At 45.9% G+C, this 19,085-nt stretch overlaps 1 protein-coding gene across 1 annotated transcript in view; it reads right to left on the bottom strand.

Moving 5' to 3' along the window:
- LOC119441877 (survival motor neuron protein 1) overlaps window positions 1-18,861 on the bottom strand; it is a 35,375-nt gene extending 16,514 nt beyond the window's left edge. Inside the window, exons 1-6 of the mRNA XM_037706515.2 lie at window positions 18,668-18,861; window positions 18,482-18,556; window positions 18,276-18,398; window positions 17,271-17,477; window positions 9,409-9,501; window positions 4,215-4,295 (exon numbers count right to left, since the gene is read on the bottom strand). Of these exons, the coding sequence (XP_037562443.1) occupies window positions 4,215-4,295; window positions 9,409-9,501; window positions 17,271-17,477; window positions 18,276-18,398; window positions 18,482-18,556; window positions 18,668-18,709 (621 nt within the window). The 5' untranslated portion in view covers window positions 18,710-18,861. The remainder of the gene's footprint in view (window positions 1-4,214; window positions 4,296-9,408; window positions 9,502-17,270; window positions 17,478-18,275; window positions 18,399-18,481; window positions 18,557-18,667) is intronic.
- Window positions 18,862-19,085: the final 224 nt, after the last annotated feature.

Raw genomic sequence — 19,085 nt, 5'->3', positions numbered from 1 at the left:
CCTACAATCGTGTAAATACGGTATATATATATATATCATAAGAAGCCAACAAACAATGACACGAAGGACAACATAGGGGAAATTACTTGCACAGTGTAGACCGCTTATAACGTAAGTCGCCGGAGTCGCGAATATCCGCACTATAACCAAAGCAACAATTTTCAAGGCCCGCGCATATGCAAAACATGTGCACCGAGCCGCCACGCGTATGTTACAGTCGAGGAATGCGGCTAGAACGTTTGCATTCAATTTACAGTCGAATCTCGTTAATTCGAACCAAATCGCACGGCGGCGCCTCCAACCGGCATTGGGAGGGCACTTAGGAGAGACCCCTCAATGTCGGGCGCGAAAAAAAAACGCAGCGAAAATTTCACCCTCTCTCAAATGCGGCGTTGTCCCAGGCCGGCAAACGCCTGCTTCCCGATAATGGCAGAAAACGAAACTTCGGGGAGCTGGCGCCGGGCCGGCTGGAACGGCGGCGCCTGCACGCGCGACGGCGGCGGGCGCGCACGGTGACAGTCGAAAGTGAGGGAGCTACGAGGGAGGGCGAGGGGAGCCACCGAGGCGGCGGAGTTGCCGAGGCGAAATCCGCTTCCCTGCCAGCCTCCTCCCTCACATTCCACGGTCTCCGCGTGCGCCCTTCGCCGTGCCGTGCCGGCGCCGGCCGCTCGCTGAAGTTTCGTTTACTGCCGTTATCGTGAAACAAGCGTTGGCCGGTGTTGGCAGTTTCGAGGCCCTCGCTTGCTATGTGCGCCATGATATTTCACGACTCGCACTCAAGATTCTGGTTTCAGCCTCACTGGCTGTTCGTTCGCACCACGTGCCCTTCTCCTCCACTTCGTCTCTCTTTCTTCCTCGAGCACTCCTTGGGGCGCCCATTTGAGGGGAGCGTTGACTTCCATACTCCCAGGCAGCGGCATTGTAACCGGTATTTCGTTTCCCGCAACTGCACTAGAAGCGATACGTGTATACATGGAGTGCTATGGGAAAATTAACGGGAGTCTGAAAAGACCGCACTATATCCGGTCCTGCACTATAAGCGGTTAGGTTATAAGTGATCTATACTGTACTTACTAATTGAATTAAAGAAATGATAAATTAATGAAAATGAAAATGGATGAAAAAAACAACTGTCTGCAGGTGGGGAACGATCCCACGTCTTCGCATTATGTGTGCGATGCTCTTACCATTGAGCTACCGCGGAGCCGTTTTCCCATCCACTTTCTGGGGTATTTATGTTTTACAACTAGAACTAACCCTGGGAGTGTTAGCCAGCGCCATTACCTACAAACCATGACGGCGGATGTGGAACATCCTTTCTGCCACAGGCATCACGAGCACGTTATCTTTTTGGGTGATGGCAACTGGTCAATAAACTTTATTAATAACTACATAAACTAAATAAATAAATGTACTAAATAAATGAAATTATTATCTTATTCATAAAATATTAATAATAATCTGGCCCCTCCGTTCCCTTTCTTCTCGTTCATTTTATTTATCGTCCTGAGACCCGAACAAAATTGTGGCACACAATTGTGGAACATAATCGCTCCTCAAGGTGGTTTTTATTGTCAGTTACGAACTTGAAAAACAAAATTTAAAAATTTATACGCCATGGTTGGATGCCAAAAGCTGCTTCTCCATCTCCTCATGTTTGCTATGGTAAAAACTACATTCCATTGCTCAAACACAGAGGTGAAGATGGAACTGCGTGTAGTACAGCTTTAAGTGTGGGTGCGTCATGCGGAACTCTACACTTGAGTACTGGACCAATCCTGATCGACGACACAAGAGACTGCACAAATGGGACCCAGAAATGAAGTTCCGCATGCCTCATAAACTGAAGAGGAGCATAACAAGTCTGCTACACCGGATTCGTCTTGGTGTTGCACTCACGAGGCGTTATACGCATATCATCGGCTGCAGTGACACTGGTCCCAACTGCGATCACTGCCCAGTGCCAGAAACACTTGAGCACATATTTTGCTCATGCCCAGCGTACGCGCGAGAACGGCAGAGCCTCATTTCAACTATTCAGCGAGTGACTAAAAGACCAATGTCTGACGAGATTGTCTTAGGTCCTTGGCCTGACGCCAGCAGCGCAGCTGTGGTCATCGAAGCGACTATAGCCTTCCTTCAAGCCACTGGACTCCATGCACGACTATAGTATGACCTCAACGGGATGGACATGTACATACGCACCTCCTAATCTTATCATCATCATTCATCGCTCTTTTTATCCCCTCCCCCCTTCCCCAGTGTAGAGTAGCAGGCCAGAGCAAACTAACGCTCAAGCCGACCTCTCTGCCTTTCTTCAAATAAACCTCTCTCTCTCTCTTGAGTGTGGGGGCATGCCCCACTGGTTTAGAACCTGTGGGGGCGACTGCCCCCACTGCACATCAGGTTCTGGAGCCCCTGCATGTATGTGTTGTAGGTTATCTGTGAAGAAGGGAGCACCTTCTTTTACAACTAGTCTTTATACATAAAATTTTTTTTACTGGTTAAGATATGCAATCACAGGATTCTCTGTGATGCCTTTGTATGTTGCAACCTCAGAAATAAAGAATTTTTGCACAGAACAACTTTAAACTGTTAAGTTTTGTTCTTCAGACACCTGACAATTCGAATTCGCTTCGAAAGTATCCGACCCCAACCTTCGACCCCCCCGAACCAAAATATTACTACAGTAAAAGCTCGATGATACGAATCTCACGGGGTCACGAAAAATATTCGTATTAGCCGAAATTCGTATCATCGAAACAACTAAAACTACTGTCGAATCTCGATAATTCGAACTCGAAGGGGCCCGAAAATTTGTTCGAATTAAAAGGACGTATTTTTGAAGTATTCGTGCACCATAGCCTGATGCACGAACGGTGCGAGTCGTGAAATATCGCGGCGCGCAAGCGCATAGCAAGCGCGGGCCACGAAACTGCCCACGCCGGCTAACGGTCGCTTCCCGACAACGACAGAAAACGAAGCTTCAGGGAGTGAGCGGGCGGCACCGGCACACGGGTGCGCGCGGAGACCGTCGAAGGTGAGGGAGGAGGGCGGCAGGGAAGCGGATTTGGCCGCGTCAACTCCGCCGCTTCGGTGGCTCCCCTCGCCCTCCCTCTCAACTCCCTCGTAGCTCTCTCACCTTCGACTCCGTGCGCGCCCGCCGCCGTGCTGGCGCCAGCTTATTTTAGCCGCCCCCTGAAGTTTCGTTTTCTGCCGTTATTGGGAAGCGAGCGTTTGCGGGCGTGGCAGTTTCGTTGGCCCGACTGTGCCTCCGCCGCTGCTTCCCTCTGCGCTGCTGCCGCAGCGTGCAAGGTCAACATGTGACTAGAAAATAGAGGAGAAGGGTTCACTGCCATTTTATCCGCGTGGCTGATACGTCGGCACTAGTGTGTGCTAGAATACGGTTGTCTAGAACACTCTAGTCGGCACGTACACGCTTGTTCCGGCGCGATGCAGAAACGGTGACCTTGCAATTTGAGAGAGGGGGAAATTTCCGCCGCGGGTTCTTTTTTTTTTTTCTCGTTCCATCGCGCGCGGCATTGAGGGGTCTCTCCTGAGATTTTGCTCTATGGCGGTGTCGGAGCAATGCCGGTCGGAGGCGCCGCCGCGTTATTTGGCGCGCTGCTAAGAGCATTGTCGGTGCGCGGTATGTTCGAAATAAGCGTGTTCGAATTAACGAGATTCGACTGTAGCTAAATTAAAGAGTCAGAGGTGAACTCACTCAGGCACATGTACGGAAAAAGCATTTATTTCTTGAAGCACCACCGCTTCAAACTCTTCGCGCCCAGTCGCGGAGTCCGCGCTGTCCGGCGCCGCGCCTCCGCACCAAAAGAGAAGGAGAGAAAGCGCGTGACTGCGCGCTGTTCTCTTTCGCGGCCGTCGGTGGGGCGGCGTTTATTCGTATCAACCGACACAGGCTGAAAATCGATTCGTAACAACCGTTCTCTAGCACATTGCAAAGTAATGGGGCTCAGCCGGGACCACAGAAAAATTCGTATCATCCGAAAATTCGTATTAGCCGTGATCGTATGATCGAGCTTTTACTGTATTCACACAAACCTACTCTTTTGTTAAACTACGTCAAACAAATCCAACTGCAACTAAATGAGATAAAAGTTATTCGGAGTATGCTTAATACTAGGCAACCAGCTTACACGAAACATTGGCAAGGCCTGCATGCATGATTAACGTAGACTTAGAACAGTACTCACCATAAACGGAGGTAGCCTACCTAGGAGTGGCTCCAGTGGCGGAGCCGGTGGTAGTGAGTGCGAAGGATGAAATGGTGTGTCCTGAAAAGACAGCACAGTAGATAAGCCTTGTTTAGATCTTTCACTACCGTGCTGCAAGTGCAAATCAAGTGAACCAAGTTTTTTTCAAAAGAACATAGTGGCAAATATTTTTCAATGCTTTTCATTGAGCACCATGATCCACTGCTTAGTTCAAAAACTACTCAATCAGTATTGGCTACACTTTTTTGTTTTTCAGCACATCAACGTCTTTCAAAACATCGGAACTTGAGTGATTTCTGAGCTCGGAACTGATTTTCCTACAACATCTCCAAGCTTTAAAGTGGACACAGCCACCTTCTTAAGAAGAACTTGTTTCGTGTGATTGACCCACATCCTTTTCAGCTACAGTATTGCTTGTTATATACTCCGAAATGCATGCAGGATACATATTCATGTAATAGCGGGTTCTAAAAAGCAACAAGCCTTCGTTCGCTCAAGGCCTGCAGGGGCTGAATATATTATATATGCTGTAGCTTGTTTTTCTTAGGTGTTAAGCAAAAAGGAGGCATATACATTGTTCCATATATATTAATAACACAACACATCTTGACCACTTGCTCACACCAGGTGGGCAGAGTTCACTAGTTATATAACTCTATTTATTATTACCATTTACGAAAGAAGGGGCAAACTATGGGGAGAAATTGGAAATAACTCAATTTTCATAAAACTTGTTCAGGGTGCAAAAATGCAGAATTATCTGGTTTTCTCCCAAAACGAAGGACCCTAGCTACAGTCAAACCCGAATATATCGAACGCGCAAGAAAATGGGAATTAGCTCCATATATTGTGTAATTTGATATAGAACTTGTAAAGAATTTTACAATGTATCAAATGCATCTCGTAATTACCTTTTTAGTTTCTAAATACATACACTGCAGGCCATATTAGAGCAAAAAATAGACTCCAATCATTTTTGTTTTTTCATTTTCAAAGCACTGTTCAGCATACAATTTCCAATGTTGTTGAGTGACTTGGAGCAGCTGAGCCCACAGTCTTCCACTGGCGCTCAGTAGCAGTGAACAACGCTCAGTCCATGAAGTGCATTGAAAAACGTAGGGTGGGTCACAACATGTCGAGTGCTCACAGTTCCTGTCGCCAGCGAGATCGGCAACAATGTCTTCATCAGCGAGGTTTCCGGTAGTCTCAACATCACTGTCAACGAACACGAAGTCAGTTGCTACCGTCCCATCACAAACGGCACCCGGAAAGTCGGACGGCTGGATCCACAAATCAAGTTCCTCGAGTGATTCATCCCACTTTTCTCAGATGGGGAGTTTGCACCAGCCTAGCCGGAAATGCTGGGACTACAATGATGAAAGCAGTTCAGAATCGTTTCTTTTTTGACGTCGTTCCAGATGCATTCAACATTGAAAGCTCACTCAGGAGATTGATTTTCAGCTCTCGGCCAGTGCGGAGGTATTGCACGAGGCGCTTTCTGTAGCCTGCTTTCAGCGCACACATGACACCTTGATCTAAAGGCTGCAGCATGGACATTGTTGGCGGTGGTAGGAAACGAAGTTCAATGTTGCTGATGCTGACGTTACAACGGTGAGCAGAGCATTCGTCAAAGAGCCAGCAGAGACCTTTTTACCTTGGCTTACCAAGTCGTCATCCCAGGACTTGAGCCACTTGCTTTAAGTTTGCCAGTCATCCATGCTTTCCCACTAAACCTGTAAGTCACCGCAACAAAAGTGATTTTGTTTAAAGGGATGCGACGATTTGCGATCCATCGACGTTGGTGGTGAGCAACACCAATATTCTGGCTTTGCTGACTTTCTCGCTGTGGCACTTGTCACCTGCCGGAATAACTTGTCGTCAGACAGCACCTGCCAGAATAAAGCAGACTCGTCAGCATTAAATATATTGCGGGGATGACACCTTGTTGTGATGTCGTTCCAATTTTACTCCATCTACTTGCTGACCCTGTTGACGTCCACCGCACGGCTTTAACCGGTGATTACTTGGTTGACAATGTTGTGATGCTCTTTCAATCGCTGCAACCAATCCGAGCTACCCTGAAAGTCAGGTCTGTCGAGAATGAAAGCGAAATCCTTCGCTTTCTGTTCGATCATGGAGCCAAAAACAGGGATGTTTTGTGACCTAACATCGAGGAACCACTTGTAAACTGCCGCCTTGACATTTTAACATGCAGCCATGCATACTCATTCAACACCAGAAGCAGACGGCGTCTTCTTTACCTTAACCCTAATGCTAGCCTTGTTCTTCAATAATGCACTCGGTGTGCTTCTTGGGATGCTGTATGCTTCAGGAATATTAGACTTCTTTTCTTCACGTTTGACTATGTTGATTATCTCCAGCTTTATGGAGAATGGCAGGTTCTGTCGTTTCACGGCAGCCATCGCATTTAAACAAAGGCAGGAAGCAAACAAGCGTGACAAAGCAATTCGGCGACACCACACAACAATCAAACTCGATGTCTGATGCAATCAGGAAGGAGCGTCATGTGACAACCTTGTTACAAAATAAAAAGGAGGAATCATGGGAGGAAGCAGTGAAGCATGTGATGGCCAGTGATAGTTTCTATAAACCCTGTGCAGCGCCCTCTTAGCCACATTGCTTACTCTCCCAGCATGCAAGCGGGAAAGCCAACTTCCAAAGTCATGGTGTGGGAAAGCCAACATTTTGGAGTGTTTTGCGCTGCCTGAAGTTTGATCAAACTAGCGTTTCGGCTATTTTGTTTGATGTAGCCACAGATTTTCTAATGCATTGAGGTTAAAGCATCGTATTGGTATAAAATTGTTTGACATAAAGGATAATTCGATATACCGAAGCTCGATACGACCGGTTTTGACTGTATAGATTATGGACAGCAGAGCTCCGTGCCAGAAATAAGAAATGTACCGTCTAGGTTTTCAAAGCCTTGCAGTTGATGGCATATCATTCAAATTCACTGCAGTGGCACTAACAGCGAATATAGTTAGTGCCCACAGCTAACCAGGTTTGCCAGAAAATCTCTGCATTTGCAAGGTCATGAGACTCGCACTTCTGACATTACTTAAGGAAATGGTCACACCAGGAATGGGGCACAGTGGCGTTTATTCTGACTTTTCCTTTCTTCAGACTCGGTTGTTTACTACAACCAGCTACTATTTTTACGTCAAGGCTTCCATTTACAGTGAAATCCCGATAATTCACAATTTCTTAATTAGAATTGACAGATAATTCGAACTGATGGTAGGTCCCGGCAGAGTCACATGAATAGGGAAATACTCCAGCAAATATGAACTCTCAGAACCATGCCACAATTATTTAGAACTAAATTGCTTGGTCTCATGGACCACCTTTTGGAAAAAGGCCCGTAGTCTGGTGCTTCGCTAGCCATCGTAATGACGTGTACGGCAAGCTTTTTAGCCTTGTGTGATACATTAGGCCCACAATGCTAGCACCGCCTCTACACGAAACCAGAGCAAAGTGCCGCGCTTCAGCAGATAAGCAAATCAATGAAGCAAGAAATCAAGCTTTTAAGGGGCTCTGCTTCACCAAGAAATGACTAGCACTAAATGTTGAGGTGTTTGCCAATAGGCACTCGGTCCATGGAGCACACTAGTGTGATTTACCCTTCTCTTTTCATTCTCAGCTCAAACTAAACTCTAATTTTCGAAAAGGCACTTCAAAAAATACGTGGTAATGTATCAGGCTTCAGTGATACGGTACAGTCGCCAACTGACAATTTGTGCATCCTCTGAGAAAATTTTAAACACTTACAGCGTGCCGCTCAAAAATTTGAACTCTGTCTTACTCTGCCTGCATGACCACATGCCAATTCTGCCACCGAGTTGAGTAAAAAAGCTATATTTTGATGCATCGCCAGTGGCCACCTCCAAAATGAATGTAATGGTCTGCCTAGTTGCTTAGTTGATGCAGTTGTAGGCAACTCCACCAAAATCACGGCACAAGCCTGTTCCGCGTGTCCAGGTTTGTTCCTTTACGTGTTATGGTTTTCGGCGATTCCTTTGACTGCTATCACGAATTATTATTGTTCGTAATCATCAGGCAACTTTAGGCACTGTAAACACCACGCTTCATGAAGAGGGCAGCAACTCTTTAACGACACATATAAATAGCAAAAAAAAAAAAAAATTGCCTACTTCATATCTAAATGTGCAAAACACACCGAGAATAAGCATAATCAATGACAGGAAAAAAAAATTTACAGAAACGTTTTCAGCAATAGGAGCCGAACACAAGGCCGAAAACTGGAAGTGGGCTTCACCCCAAGCCACCTATGGCTTCATTTGCAGTTTGTACAGACAACTCTCGTCATATGTGAACCATAGGTGTAAGCTTCATTTGCTTTATGTCACGTTTGCAATACCACTGCAGCCGAAAATCTTGCATTAGTGTTTTCTCTGCACGTACTTCCAAAAAAAAAGCGAGTCGTGTGCCAAACTTCTTCCTTCGTGTCCTGTGTTCCTGCTCTAAACCAACAAATAACGCTTGCTGCCTGTCATTCAGTGTTGGCCAAAGGCATTTAGCCAGAAAGTTCGTATTCAATACTGAAACTCAGCAAGGAAAATAATTTTTTTCTGGTATGTTGCTTGCAGGCAACACTCATCTATAAAGTGTAAAGTGAGAGAACTGCCTAACAGTGGCTACTGCAAAGAAAATTGCAACATAAAGCCATCAAAGCATGGTTGACCCATATTTAAGTTGCAGGGGATGGAGATTTGATACACTGGAGACCTCACTTTCGTCTGTCTGAAGCGACAGCCATGACAACTGTCGAAAGACAGACTGACCAGTTCGCATGCAAGCAATGTCTATGTGTGCAGCAACACGATGACCAGCTTCCCTTGCCACTTGTGGATTAAACATTTATTTTCTGACAAATTCAATATTTCAACCTCTGTTTGACTTTAAGGCGGCAGCCTCTGTCGATGTACCGGGCACATTATCGAGCACAACACTATTCAAAACGACTCTTTTGTTCAAAGTCCATTTTATTTCAATAATTTTCCGGTCCCCTTGGAGTTCGAATGAACAAGATTCCATTGTACCATAGGCTGAGATACATTCTATCCAAAGGCCGCCTTAAGTGTCTTCCTCAGAAACAAAGAAGAACTGAATTTTTAAGAAGTACATTACTCACATGGTACTGGGAAAAACTATCATTTGTTCGAGGACCGTGGGCTGCAGGTGCACTATGGTCATCTTCACTTGGTGGTGCCGGAGACCCATGTGCCTGTGTTGCAATAGTTAAAAGATGTAAGTGAGGAATTGTCAGAAATTTACATGGTAACACAGGAATGGAGACTGCACTGAACACTCACATCATGCGTGTTGTGTCCAACAACATGAGACACATTCTTAGCTGTATATGGGAGCCAAATGCAGTCACAATGCGTCACAAAGGCAATAAGCACCAGCCGTCATGCAGGGTGATTATCGCATTTGAATCACTGAGCACTGTCCATAGTGCATTGTCATCTGAGTCAGAGCAAGAACTTATAATGGCTGCAGTAATCAAAAAGTTGCAGTACCTCATTAACAAGGTTTCCACCCCCAATTTTAATTATAAGCTGCATAGTGAGTGCAACAACATACACCCCAAACTGTTGGCATAACTAAATTGTGTAATGGACAAAAAGCTCAATTTTCAGTGACAATGAAATGCATCACCAGGTAAACCAGTGAAATGTTTATTATACCTATAGAAGGAACGGTGAGTCTTCCTGGGCTTAGAAAAGTCACGAGGAGGGCCGGTGGATGGAAATACACTTTTGATAAAAGTTGGATCAACCAGGTAAAGTGGCACAGAAAGGCTTGCTGATGTTTCGATAGCTCGACCTATATTTTGATCCTATCACCTACAGATACGCTAAAGGCAAACATGAACTTTAACTAAAGTGACAGACTATGGTCTTCAAAATGTTGTGACATTTGTTCTGCACCTAGAAATGACTCAGCTGTTGAGAAAATTACAAGTGATGACAGCAAAATACAACAAAAAGGTCCAAAAACCAGGTGAATTCATGATTGAAAAAAGTTTTGCTCTGACTTAACATAACAAATTAACAACAAAAGGTTATAGACGTTTTGCCACCTATGCAAGTGGCATTTTCAGTATGCACTGACACTAATGAGGGGAGGTCCCAGTCTATTTATCACACAAGTACTTGAAAACGTCCGGCAGTGTTGGTGGAGGAGATTGTAATTTTCTTGCGGTTTTGCTTGACCCAAACCTACTTCAGTTCCGTCAACATGATTTATCACCAAATTGAAGGGTGCCCTATGGGAAGTCCTGTTTCCGTTACCGTGACAAACTTTGTGATGGAGCACGTCGAAACACAGGTGCTGAACTCACTACCCTTTCGGGTGAAAATGTATTGTAGGTATGTGGAAGACACTTTAGTAATTTTTAAAAGGGCAAACCTGGCTGCCTCCCACGCGGCGCTGTATAGCGTACACCATGCCATTCAGTTCCCGTACGAAACAGAGAGAGATAATGTCTTGCCTTTTCTGGATGTACTTGTATGCCGGGCTGGTAATGGCAGTGTGTAAACGACAGTGCACCATAAGCAGCGTAACACCAAGAATTTTTTATCCTTTGACTCGATCACCTGACCGAACACAAACGCTCCGTTGTAAGATTTTTTTTATCATGTTGTGATACAGTGTGCTCGAGCAAGCAGCTGCGGCTACAAGAAGTAGAAAAGGTGCTTGATGCATTTAAACGACGCCATTATCCAAGGACGATTATTAACTATACCCAAAAGCGAATGCGGAGGAGACGGGGGAGTGAGTCGCGAGTGAAGGCAACATCTATTGTATCTATTCCCTATGTCCAGGGTGTGTCCAACACTCTTTGGAGAGCTTTGCGTCTAATGGGCATACAAAGCGTTTTTAAACCCTATTATACCTTGGCGAATGTGTTCACGTAACCGAAAGACCGCACCCCTGTGAACCATCAGAGCGGGGTCATCTACAAAGTCCGATGCGGGGATTTGCCTTACATTGGCGAAACGGGCAGAAAAAGGGCAACGAGATTGAAGGAAGACAAAGGAGATGTTGCCAAGGCTAGCCATGTAACGCGTTCTAAGACGAACTTGTAGAACATTGCTGGACGACAGGGCATAGTGACGACCTTGAAATGTGACGACACTGGCCCGAGAGCAAAAGTGGGGGGAAAACTCCTGTAATCTTGGATCATCCGTCATGACGCATCAGCGTGCAACACCAACCGTGGCCCCCTGCTGGACATTTACAAGGACGTGAGTGATAAATAGACTAGGACCTCCCCTCATTTGTGTCAGTGCATACTGAAGATGCCACTTGCATAGGTGGCGACACGTCTACACCCTTTTGCTGTTAATTTGTTAAGTCGGAGTAAAACTTTTTTTTCAATGAGCAAAATACTACCAAGGAAAACAGGTAGGGGTGCACCACCTCTATATCAGTGCAGCTGAAGAATTCAACAGGTTTTCTTATAAAGGATAGGGTACAGACAGACAAGTTACAGCTGTCAACAGAAACACACTGCTGTGATCCATGCAGCTAGGCACAGCTGCAGTCATGCAATTGTCATACAACTGGCAATGTTTTGGTCATATAGATTTGTGGACTAGAACATGACACACAGGTTGCCAGTCCTTTCTGTTAGCTATGGCTACAATTATTTCGCTCATGTCAGTATACCCTGAATACAGCAATGTCGCGACCTCAGGTCGCAATTCAGATGACGAGTGTAGCCAGGCTGCTTTCCTCATCTTTCAGCATTGCTGATGTGTTATCGAATAGTGTTTGAGATAGGGAATAGTATGAGAATGCCCTACCAAGCTGCTGATGTTTGCAGGATTGCTTGTGCCTGACTTCTTTAGCCACACTCGCATCCCTCCAACATTGGTGACGCTGACTAGCAGCAAGTGCTATGGCTTCAAGATGCTGACTCCCTCTTCGACATTTTCCATCATCAATGTTACTGACCTTCACCTATGCTGGTGAATCTGTACAGGACCTTTGGACACTTTTTCCCATCACTCAGGTCATTTCATAAATTTTTGCTTCATTTCGCTAAGTAAACGCACTCACACGAACCCAAATTTGTCTACACGGTTAATTTCACCCACACAACACAGAGTGAGGAACAAACTGTCTCCTCCTTGGATGGCGGACCCCAAACTATGGTTTATCCAGGCGTAGTCACAGTTTACTGCACAGCACCATCACTGCAGATCTCACGAAGTACAACTACATAGTGAGCAGCCTGCTGCATCAACTGCCAGCAAAGTTCAAGGCTTGCTGCTTTCTCCACCAACAGACAATGCATACGGCCCATAGAAGGCAACACTAGTTTTCAGGGTTATGCCCCCTGAGCCCCAGCAGCTGCAACAACTTTTTCGTGAAGCCGGCCTTGGTGACTGCACTTCAAACTACAGTATTTACTCGCATAATGAATGCACTCTTTCTTCACGAAAAATATGCGCAAAATTGGGGGCTGCGTTCATTATGCAGGGTAAAATTTTGGGTTGCTTTTTTTCCGCGGCCGCCTCTAAAAAAGTTGCAGTTTCGCCTGAAAGGCGAACCATCGATTCCAATAGCAAATGTGTAGACAACTACACGAAGTAAGGATAATAGTTTTATCGGCCATATAAACTTGCAAATATTTGCAAACTATGTAAATTAAGAAGCATGATGTCAGCGGACACAGGCAACCATGAACACATCACAGTCGATGACTACGGACACTAGCTGTCAAAACATTGGCACGAGGAAGCGCGGCAGCAACAGCAAGCGAAGCGACCTTCGTGCTGTATATATCCCTTCAACGCAAACTGAACGGCGAGAATGGAGGATGCACGAAGGTATAAGCCGCTGTCGCACTGCTTGACTCAGCACCCAACACAGATCGCTTTCAAGATAAGGCGCACATGGCCGTGCAATGCGCAGTTGATGCACCCCCCCCTCCCCCGCAATGCCATGCGCGCGACGGAATATGCCGCGTTTCCTCTAGAGATGGGTCGCTCAGGAGCGAGCCTTATCTTGTGAGCGGCTTTTTTTAAAGAGCGAGTGAGCGGTCGTTCAGTAAAAATGAGCGGCGGTTCTTTTGGAGAAACGGAGCCGGTTCTCTCGCGTTCAGAGAGCCGTGCCGATGCGTTCCGTCAGAGCCGGGTCTTCTGCTGGGTACGACTTCCGCGCCATCTATTAGCGGTACGAGAAAGCAACTGCCCTCCCGCCCTTCCTCGCAAGAGTCACCTTCACCCCCTCACCTTCGGCTGAAGAACGAAAGAACCGCCGCTCCCTCGCTCTTCAAAAGAGCGGCTCAAAAGATCCGGCTCGCTCCTGAGCGGTCAGGAACCAGCCGCTCTTTTCGCCACGGCTCCCTCGCTCTTCAAAAGATTTGGCTCGCCCCTGAGCACTCAGGAGCGAGCCACTCTTTTCGCCTCGGCTCCCTCGCTCTTCAGAAGAACCGGCTCGCTCCTGAGCGCTCAGGAGCGGGCCGCTCTTTTGAAGACCGAGGGAGCCGTGGTTCAGTAAGTGAGCGGCAATTCTTTCGGAGTGAGGAAGCCAGTTCTTTCTCCTTGAATGAGCTGTGTCGAACCGTTCCGTCAGAGCTGGGTTTCGATGTTTTTAGATTTCTGACCAACGAATGGTGGCCGGCGTGGGCCGACTCGCGCTACTGGTACTCGCTCGCAGTGTGTGGTGTGTGCAGCAGTCCCCTTGGTTTTTTGTGTGTCTTATGGTGTGGCACCCGATGCCACCAAGGGGAGAAGTAAAGAAGTCTTATTTGGCAAAGGATGATACCATTCGTTGCCTGCTGCTGTTCGAAAGATTTTTGTCGCATGACTCTCACCGATCGCACATCGTGCGCTGGTCCAATAACACTTCGAAGATGGTCTTCCGTGTCTTTAAAGGGGCCCCTAAACCACCTCAGATGTCCTGGTGTATGATGACATGGTCGCCAGTAACGCGCGCGCACTCAAGAGAAAAAAAAAAACGACAGGTACGTGCGGCAGTTTTGTGGATCTTTCGTATGATTTTTGTATTGTACTTCAAGAAATGATTTCTACACTCATATTGCATGGCATTACAGCTTACTCATATTATAGTGAACATACGTATGTGAATAAATGAATAAAGTTGAAACATAATGTACAATCATTTTGTGTTCTTAGTTTGACAAAAGTTGATTTTAAGGTACCACAAAAACGGACAAGCGTCTGTAATGACGATGAAGTTACATATTTTTTTTCTGAAAAAAGTATGTCGCATCTGCCTGCCACAGTATCATAAGCATTTTATCCCCAATATCAGAAAAGAAAGCTTCATTACAACTAAAAATTCACGCTTTTAATATATGTAAAAATATTCTCTAAACATAGCGAAAATACCAATAACAGTTATTAAATTATGCATATATTGTTTGTTTTTTTCAAAGCCACATAACTATAGAATATGCATAACACAGGTTACACGTTTAAGTGAACCGGTGAGCCGTTCAAATGAACCGGTTCATTTCAGTGAGCTGAGCCGTTCCAAGCCGCTCACTGAAGTGAGCCGTTTTGCCCATCTCTAGTTTCCTCCCCGCTTTTCTTCCCCGAACACAGGAGATTGAGGCACGATCGTCGGCGCCGATGGCAAAAATGTGTCTGGAGTGTCCATATAATTGCCATCGCAATGAAGGTAGGCGACACATGATATGATTGGGTGTACGATACAATAGTACCCACCAGACGCCATATTAGACGCCGAATCGTACCGTGTCTCTCCTACTTCACGGGGCAGCAAGTTCAAGGTGCATTCACAATGTGAGGAAAATAAAAAACACACTTCTTGATTGGAAAAGTGTGGGGGGGGGGGGGGGGCACGTTCATTACGCGAGTGCATTAATTATGTGAGTAAATACGGTATTTGCTGCGTCATATGCAGCAATTACTGGGCATGGCAGCGGACAGTCTCAACAGTGTCCTTGCTCCGAGAAATGTCTTTTCAGAGAATTCCCCCGAATGTCTGGATGGTCTTGATTTTCTCAGGGGAGAAAGAATTATCTAAGCTAGCTGATGAGCTCAAGGGGGTCCCTCACCCACCAATCGAAGCCACCTCAATCCGAGTAGCCGCAGGAGATGATTACGAAGCATTGTGCCTCGTGAAACCGTGGCCACCCTTTAAACTGCTTCTTGCTCAACGGGCCAGTGTGCTATGCAGCCGCCTCCCCAGCACCAAAAGTTATGCTGGTACCATTTGCAAGTTCGGCAACATTGTACACAGAAAGTCTATCCCGCCTTTCAAGCTCTCGGGAAACGCCCCAGAAAAGCACCGAGGGCAACCAGAAATTCTGCCATCTTATACATCGCTCCTCTTGTCTTCTTCTTAACTGGTAACAACAGCGGCTTGCGCGTCCTCGCTGACATGGGTGCCAAAATGAATGCGGTCCTGGTATCGCGTGCAGACCGTAAGCGCCCAAACAGATTGCTTTTGCGAGCGGCAAACAACCTGATCAACGCCATGTATAGAAACTGCTCACTAACGGTCAACTAAGGCTTGCAGAGAACACTGTGTTGAATTTTCATAGAGGCCAACGTGAAGTTTGCCATCCTTGGAGCATTGCTTTAGCCTCTTAGTTGATGTGAACAACCACAGACTGCAAGATCACATCTCATATAATGATGTTAAAGGGAAGCGTTCAGCTAGTGCTCCTTGCATTACTTTCATACTGAGTGAATTTTCCGATTTGCCAAGCAAGCCCCAAGTAGGCTCCCTGGTCAAATATTATGTCTGCCAGAACATCACTACCAATGGGCCAACTTTGTATGGTTGACCCCATCGACTGTCCTCTGAAAAGCTGCTGGTGGCATAGCAAGAATTTGACATGTTGGAGATGGGTATCACCTAGCCTTCTTGCAGCCATTAGACATCTTCCCTTTACATGGCTCTTAAGACGTCATCGGGTGACTGACGTCCTTGTGGGGAATATCGAGTGCTCAACAATGCTAAGGCACCTCACAGATGCCCAGTGCCATACATTAACGACGTAATGGCGGGTCTGCACGAAGTCACAATATTTTCGAAAATTTATTGTACAGGTTTACCACTGGATACTTGTGGCACTGGAAGACGTCTCAAAGGTGGCCATCACTGTGCCTTTTGGTCTATTTGAGTATAACCTCCGCAACGCAAGTCAGACGCTTTAATGCATTGACGACGCCCTATGAGGCCTAAATTTTTGCCACACCTACTTTGAAGACCTTCTTATTGCAAGCAAGGCTCCAAAAGAGCATGAACAGCCCTTACGAATAATTTTTTAGTGTCTAGTCAAGAATGGCATTGTCGCCAACGTGGCCAAGAGTGAACTTAGAGCTGTTGTTCTTGGGCAATGCTGTCCCACGCTCGGGGGTACGGCTGCACTTGTTCAAAGTATAGGCAGTCCGAGACTTTCCGCAGACAGCGCCATGAGCGGTGCGCATACTCTCAGAGCTCGCGTCTTGCACCTTCACATATGACATCCTATTTTTTTTTTTTTTGCGAATGCGAGCAATGAGAGGAGTCTCCATAAATGACCTCGTAGCATTGCCTCTTATGCATAAAACAGAGTACATGTCCCCCTTGCACCCTTCCATAATTATCAGGTCTGCCAGTAGTTTATACACAAATGTTCTGATGACTTTTGTTGCCATAGCCACTTATGCTTTGCAGATGTCTTAAATGAAGGGGGAGTACTAAAACTAATGACACAAAGCAGGCTTGAGTTACTACTTTCACCGTGACACATGTTTACAAACAAAAGCACTGAAACAGAGACTTGGCAGCTTAAAATTAATAAAACTACAGGATATTGCTATACTCAGAATGGCTGAGAAATGTAAAGAACTAACTTCCCTAGATGCTTTCAGTGCATTTTCTTAAGTCACTGATCAATGCAAAATAGAGAATGGAAGTGAAAGGTACATATTAGTCTGCTCGCAACAGCCACACCGACCTCGCACACTGACCCAACATATTAGGTACTTTACTCACATTTTCTCGCTTGGCCTGCTCAGTCTGCCGCTGGCGTGCAAATTTCCCTTCTGATGGAAGCAATTCCGAGAGGTATACCTCCTCTTCGTTGCCGTACCCAACATAACGAACAACACACGTGTCATGGTCAACGGACTTCACTTTGGCCTCATAGCACTGTCCGTCAACTGAGTAGACGCACCGGCAGAAATCTCCAACTTTCCATTCCTAGAACATAAGTGACCACACAAACTGTCAAGGCATTTGAGAAAAACAACCGAAACAGTGCTCAATGACCCGAGATAATGGCTGAATTTTAGGTGCTCAAAATGCAGGCATATATGCCTTAGTCACACTGCCCTCATCTGCTTCATGCCTGGCAGATAAACAAGGACATCTAGACAACACCAAGAAGAATAACAGCAGGTACGCACAGTGCAGAAGAAATGTGCGTTATGTGAGAGTGCACATTTGATTAGCTTTCAGCAATGAATGCTCAAATGACCACTTAGTGGCACAGAAATTTATAACAATCTCTGACTAATGTCAAAGTCAACACAATCATACTGGATAAGAACAAGCAGTATTGCATGCCCCTTGTATGCCTACTGGCATGTGTGTTCAGTGGACAATACAGACAGTCTGTAAGTGTTTCAAAAGTTGTTTTTGACTGTGACTGGTGATATCTCAAACAAAGTCGAACTTTATAAGCCAATGTTAAAATGCCTGGCCAGCTTTTAAAAACACAATTTGTGAGATGACGACAAATATACAGAAAAGTTCTTGAGCAAAGTTACGGCTACACGTGTCGCGCTACGACAGAAAGCGCGTGTAAAAACGCGGGATTCGCAGGAGAATTTTTTCAATATACTTCAGACTTGCGCGTCACTCAGGAGTGACGAAGGCGAGAAAATAAATCATGATCTGCGACACCGCGGAAACACAAACGATTAGGATGATCCAATATAATTAATACAATCACATCAACTATTTGTGCCGTGAAACTTCGGCAGTAAAGTGCCATACCCGTGCTTTCTGCTGAGTATGGTGAGCATCGTTTTTCTTGTTCCCTTTCTTCTTTTGTTGTTTATGGGGGCCCGCTCCAGAAGATGACGTCGACGTCACCTGTTTGCCAGATCCTATATCATTCTGAAACGAAATTCATTGATTGAGAAACGAGCGTGCGCACACATTACGCTCGTGTCGACGGAGCATGCAATTGATGGAAATACCTCATTCGTAGAGACTGCGCGGTTGTATGCCTTTATCAACGTTTCGTCGTCAAGCAGATCGTCGCTTTTATCATCCTGAAATGAACAACCGCATCAATCCTAGCGTACGCACCGCACGCGGTGAAGCGAACTTCACGCCGCAAACCTTGTCCAGAGCACACACACACTGACTTGGCGGGCACTTACCTCGGACACTTTGTACACTACATCACTGTCTCCGCCAGCCATTACGCGTGCAGCAGTCACAATTTGGAAATGAAAGTCAGAAAGATAAAAACTAGCCGCGAACAAGCAGGTGACACTTACAACCACCAGTACAGCGCGATCGCAGCTATGAATACTAAACAATACGCACGACAGAAAACCACAGAGAAAACGCCGAAAAAGTGCACGACGCGTGATGCGCTTGTCGATAGCGATGACTGGATGCAACAACGCTCGCGTTGTTTACATGGAGGAAGGCAAAAATGGGAAGGAAAAAGCAGTTTTTTCCGCCTTCTTCCGTGCAGTGGCAACACCAATGTAATTAATTAAAATTAAATTATGGGGTTTTACGTGCCAAAACCGCGATATGATTATGAGTACTACGCAACATTGTCCACTA

This window comes from Dermacentor silvarum, chromosome 2 (genome assembly GCF_013339745.2).
Source record: "Dermacentor silvarum isolate Dsil-2018 chromosome 2, BIME_Dsil_1.4, whole genome shotgun sequence".
Taxonomy (NCBI): domain Eukaryota; kingdom Metazoa; phylum Arthropoda; class Arachnida; order Ixodida; family Ixodidae; genus Dermacentor; species Dermacentor silvarum.
The sequence above is the reverse complement of the archived record's forward strand: the minus strand, read 5'-3'. Positions and strand labels throughout refer to the sequence as shown.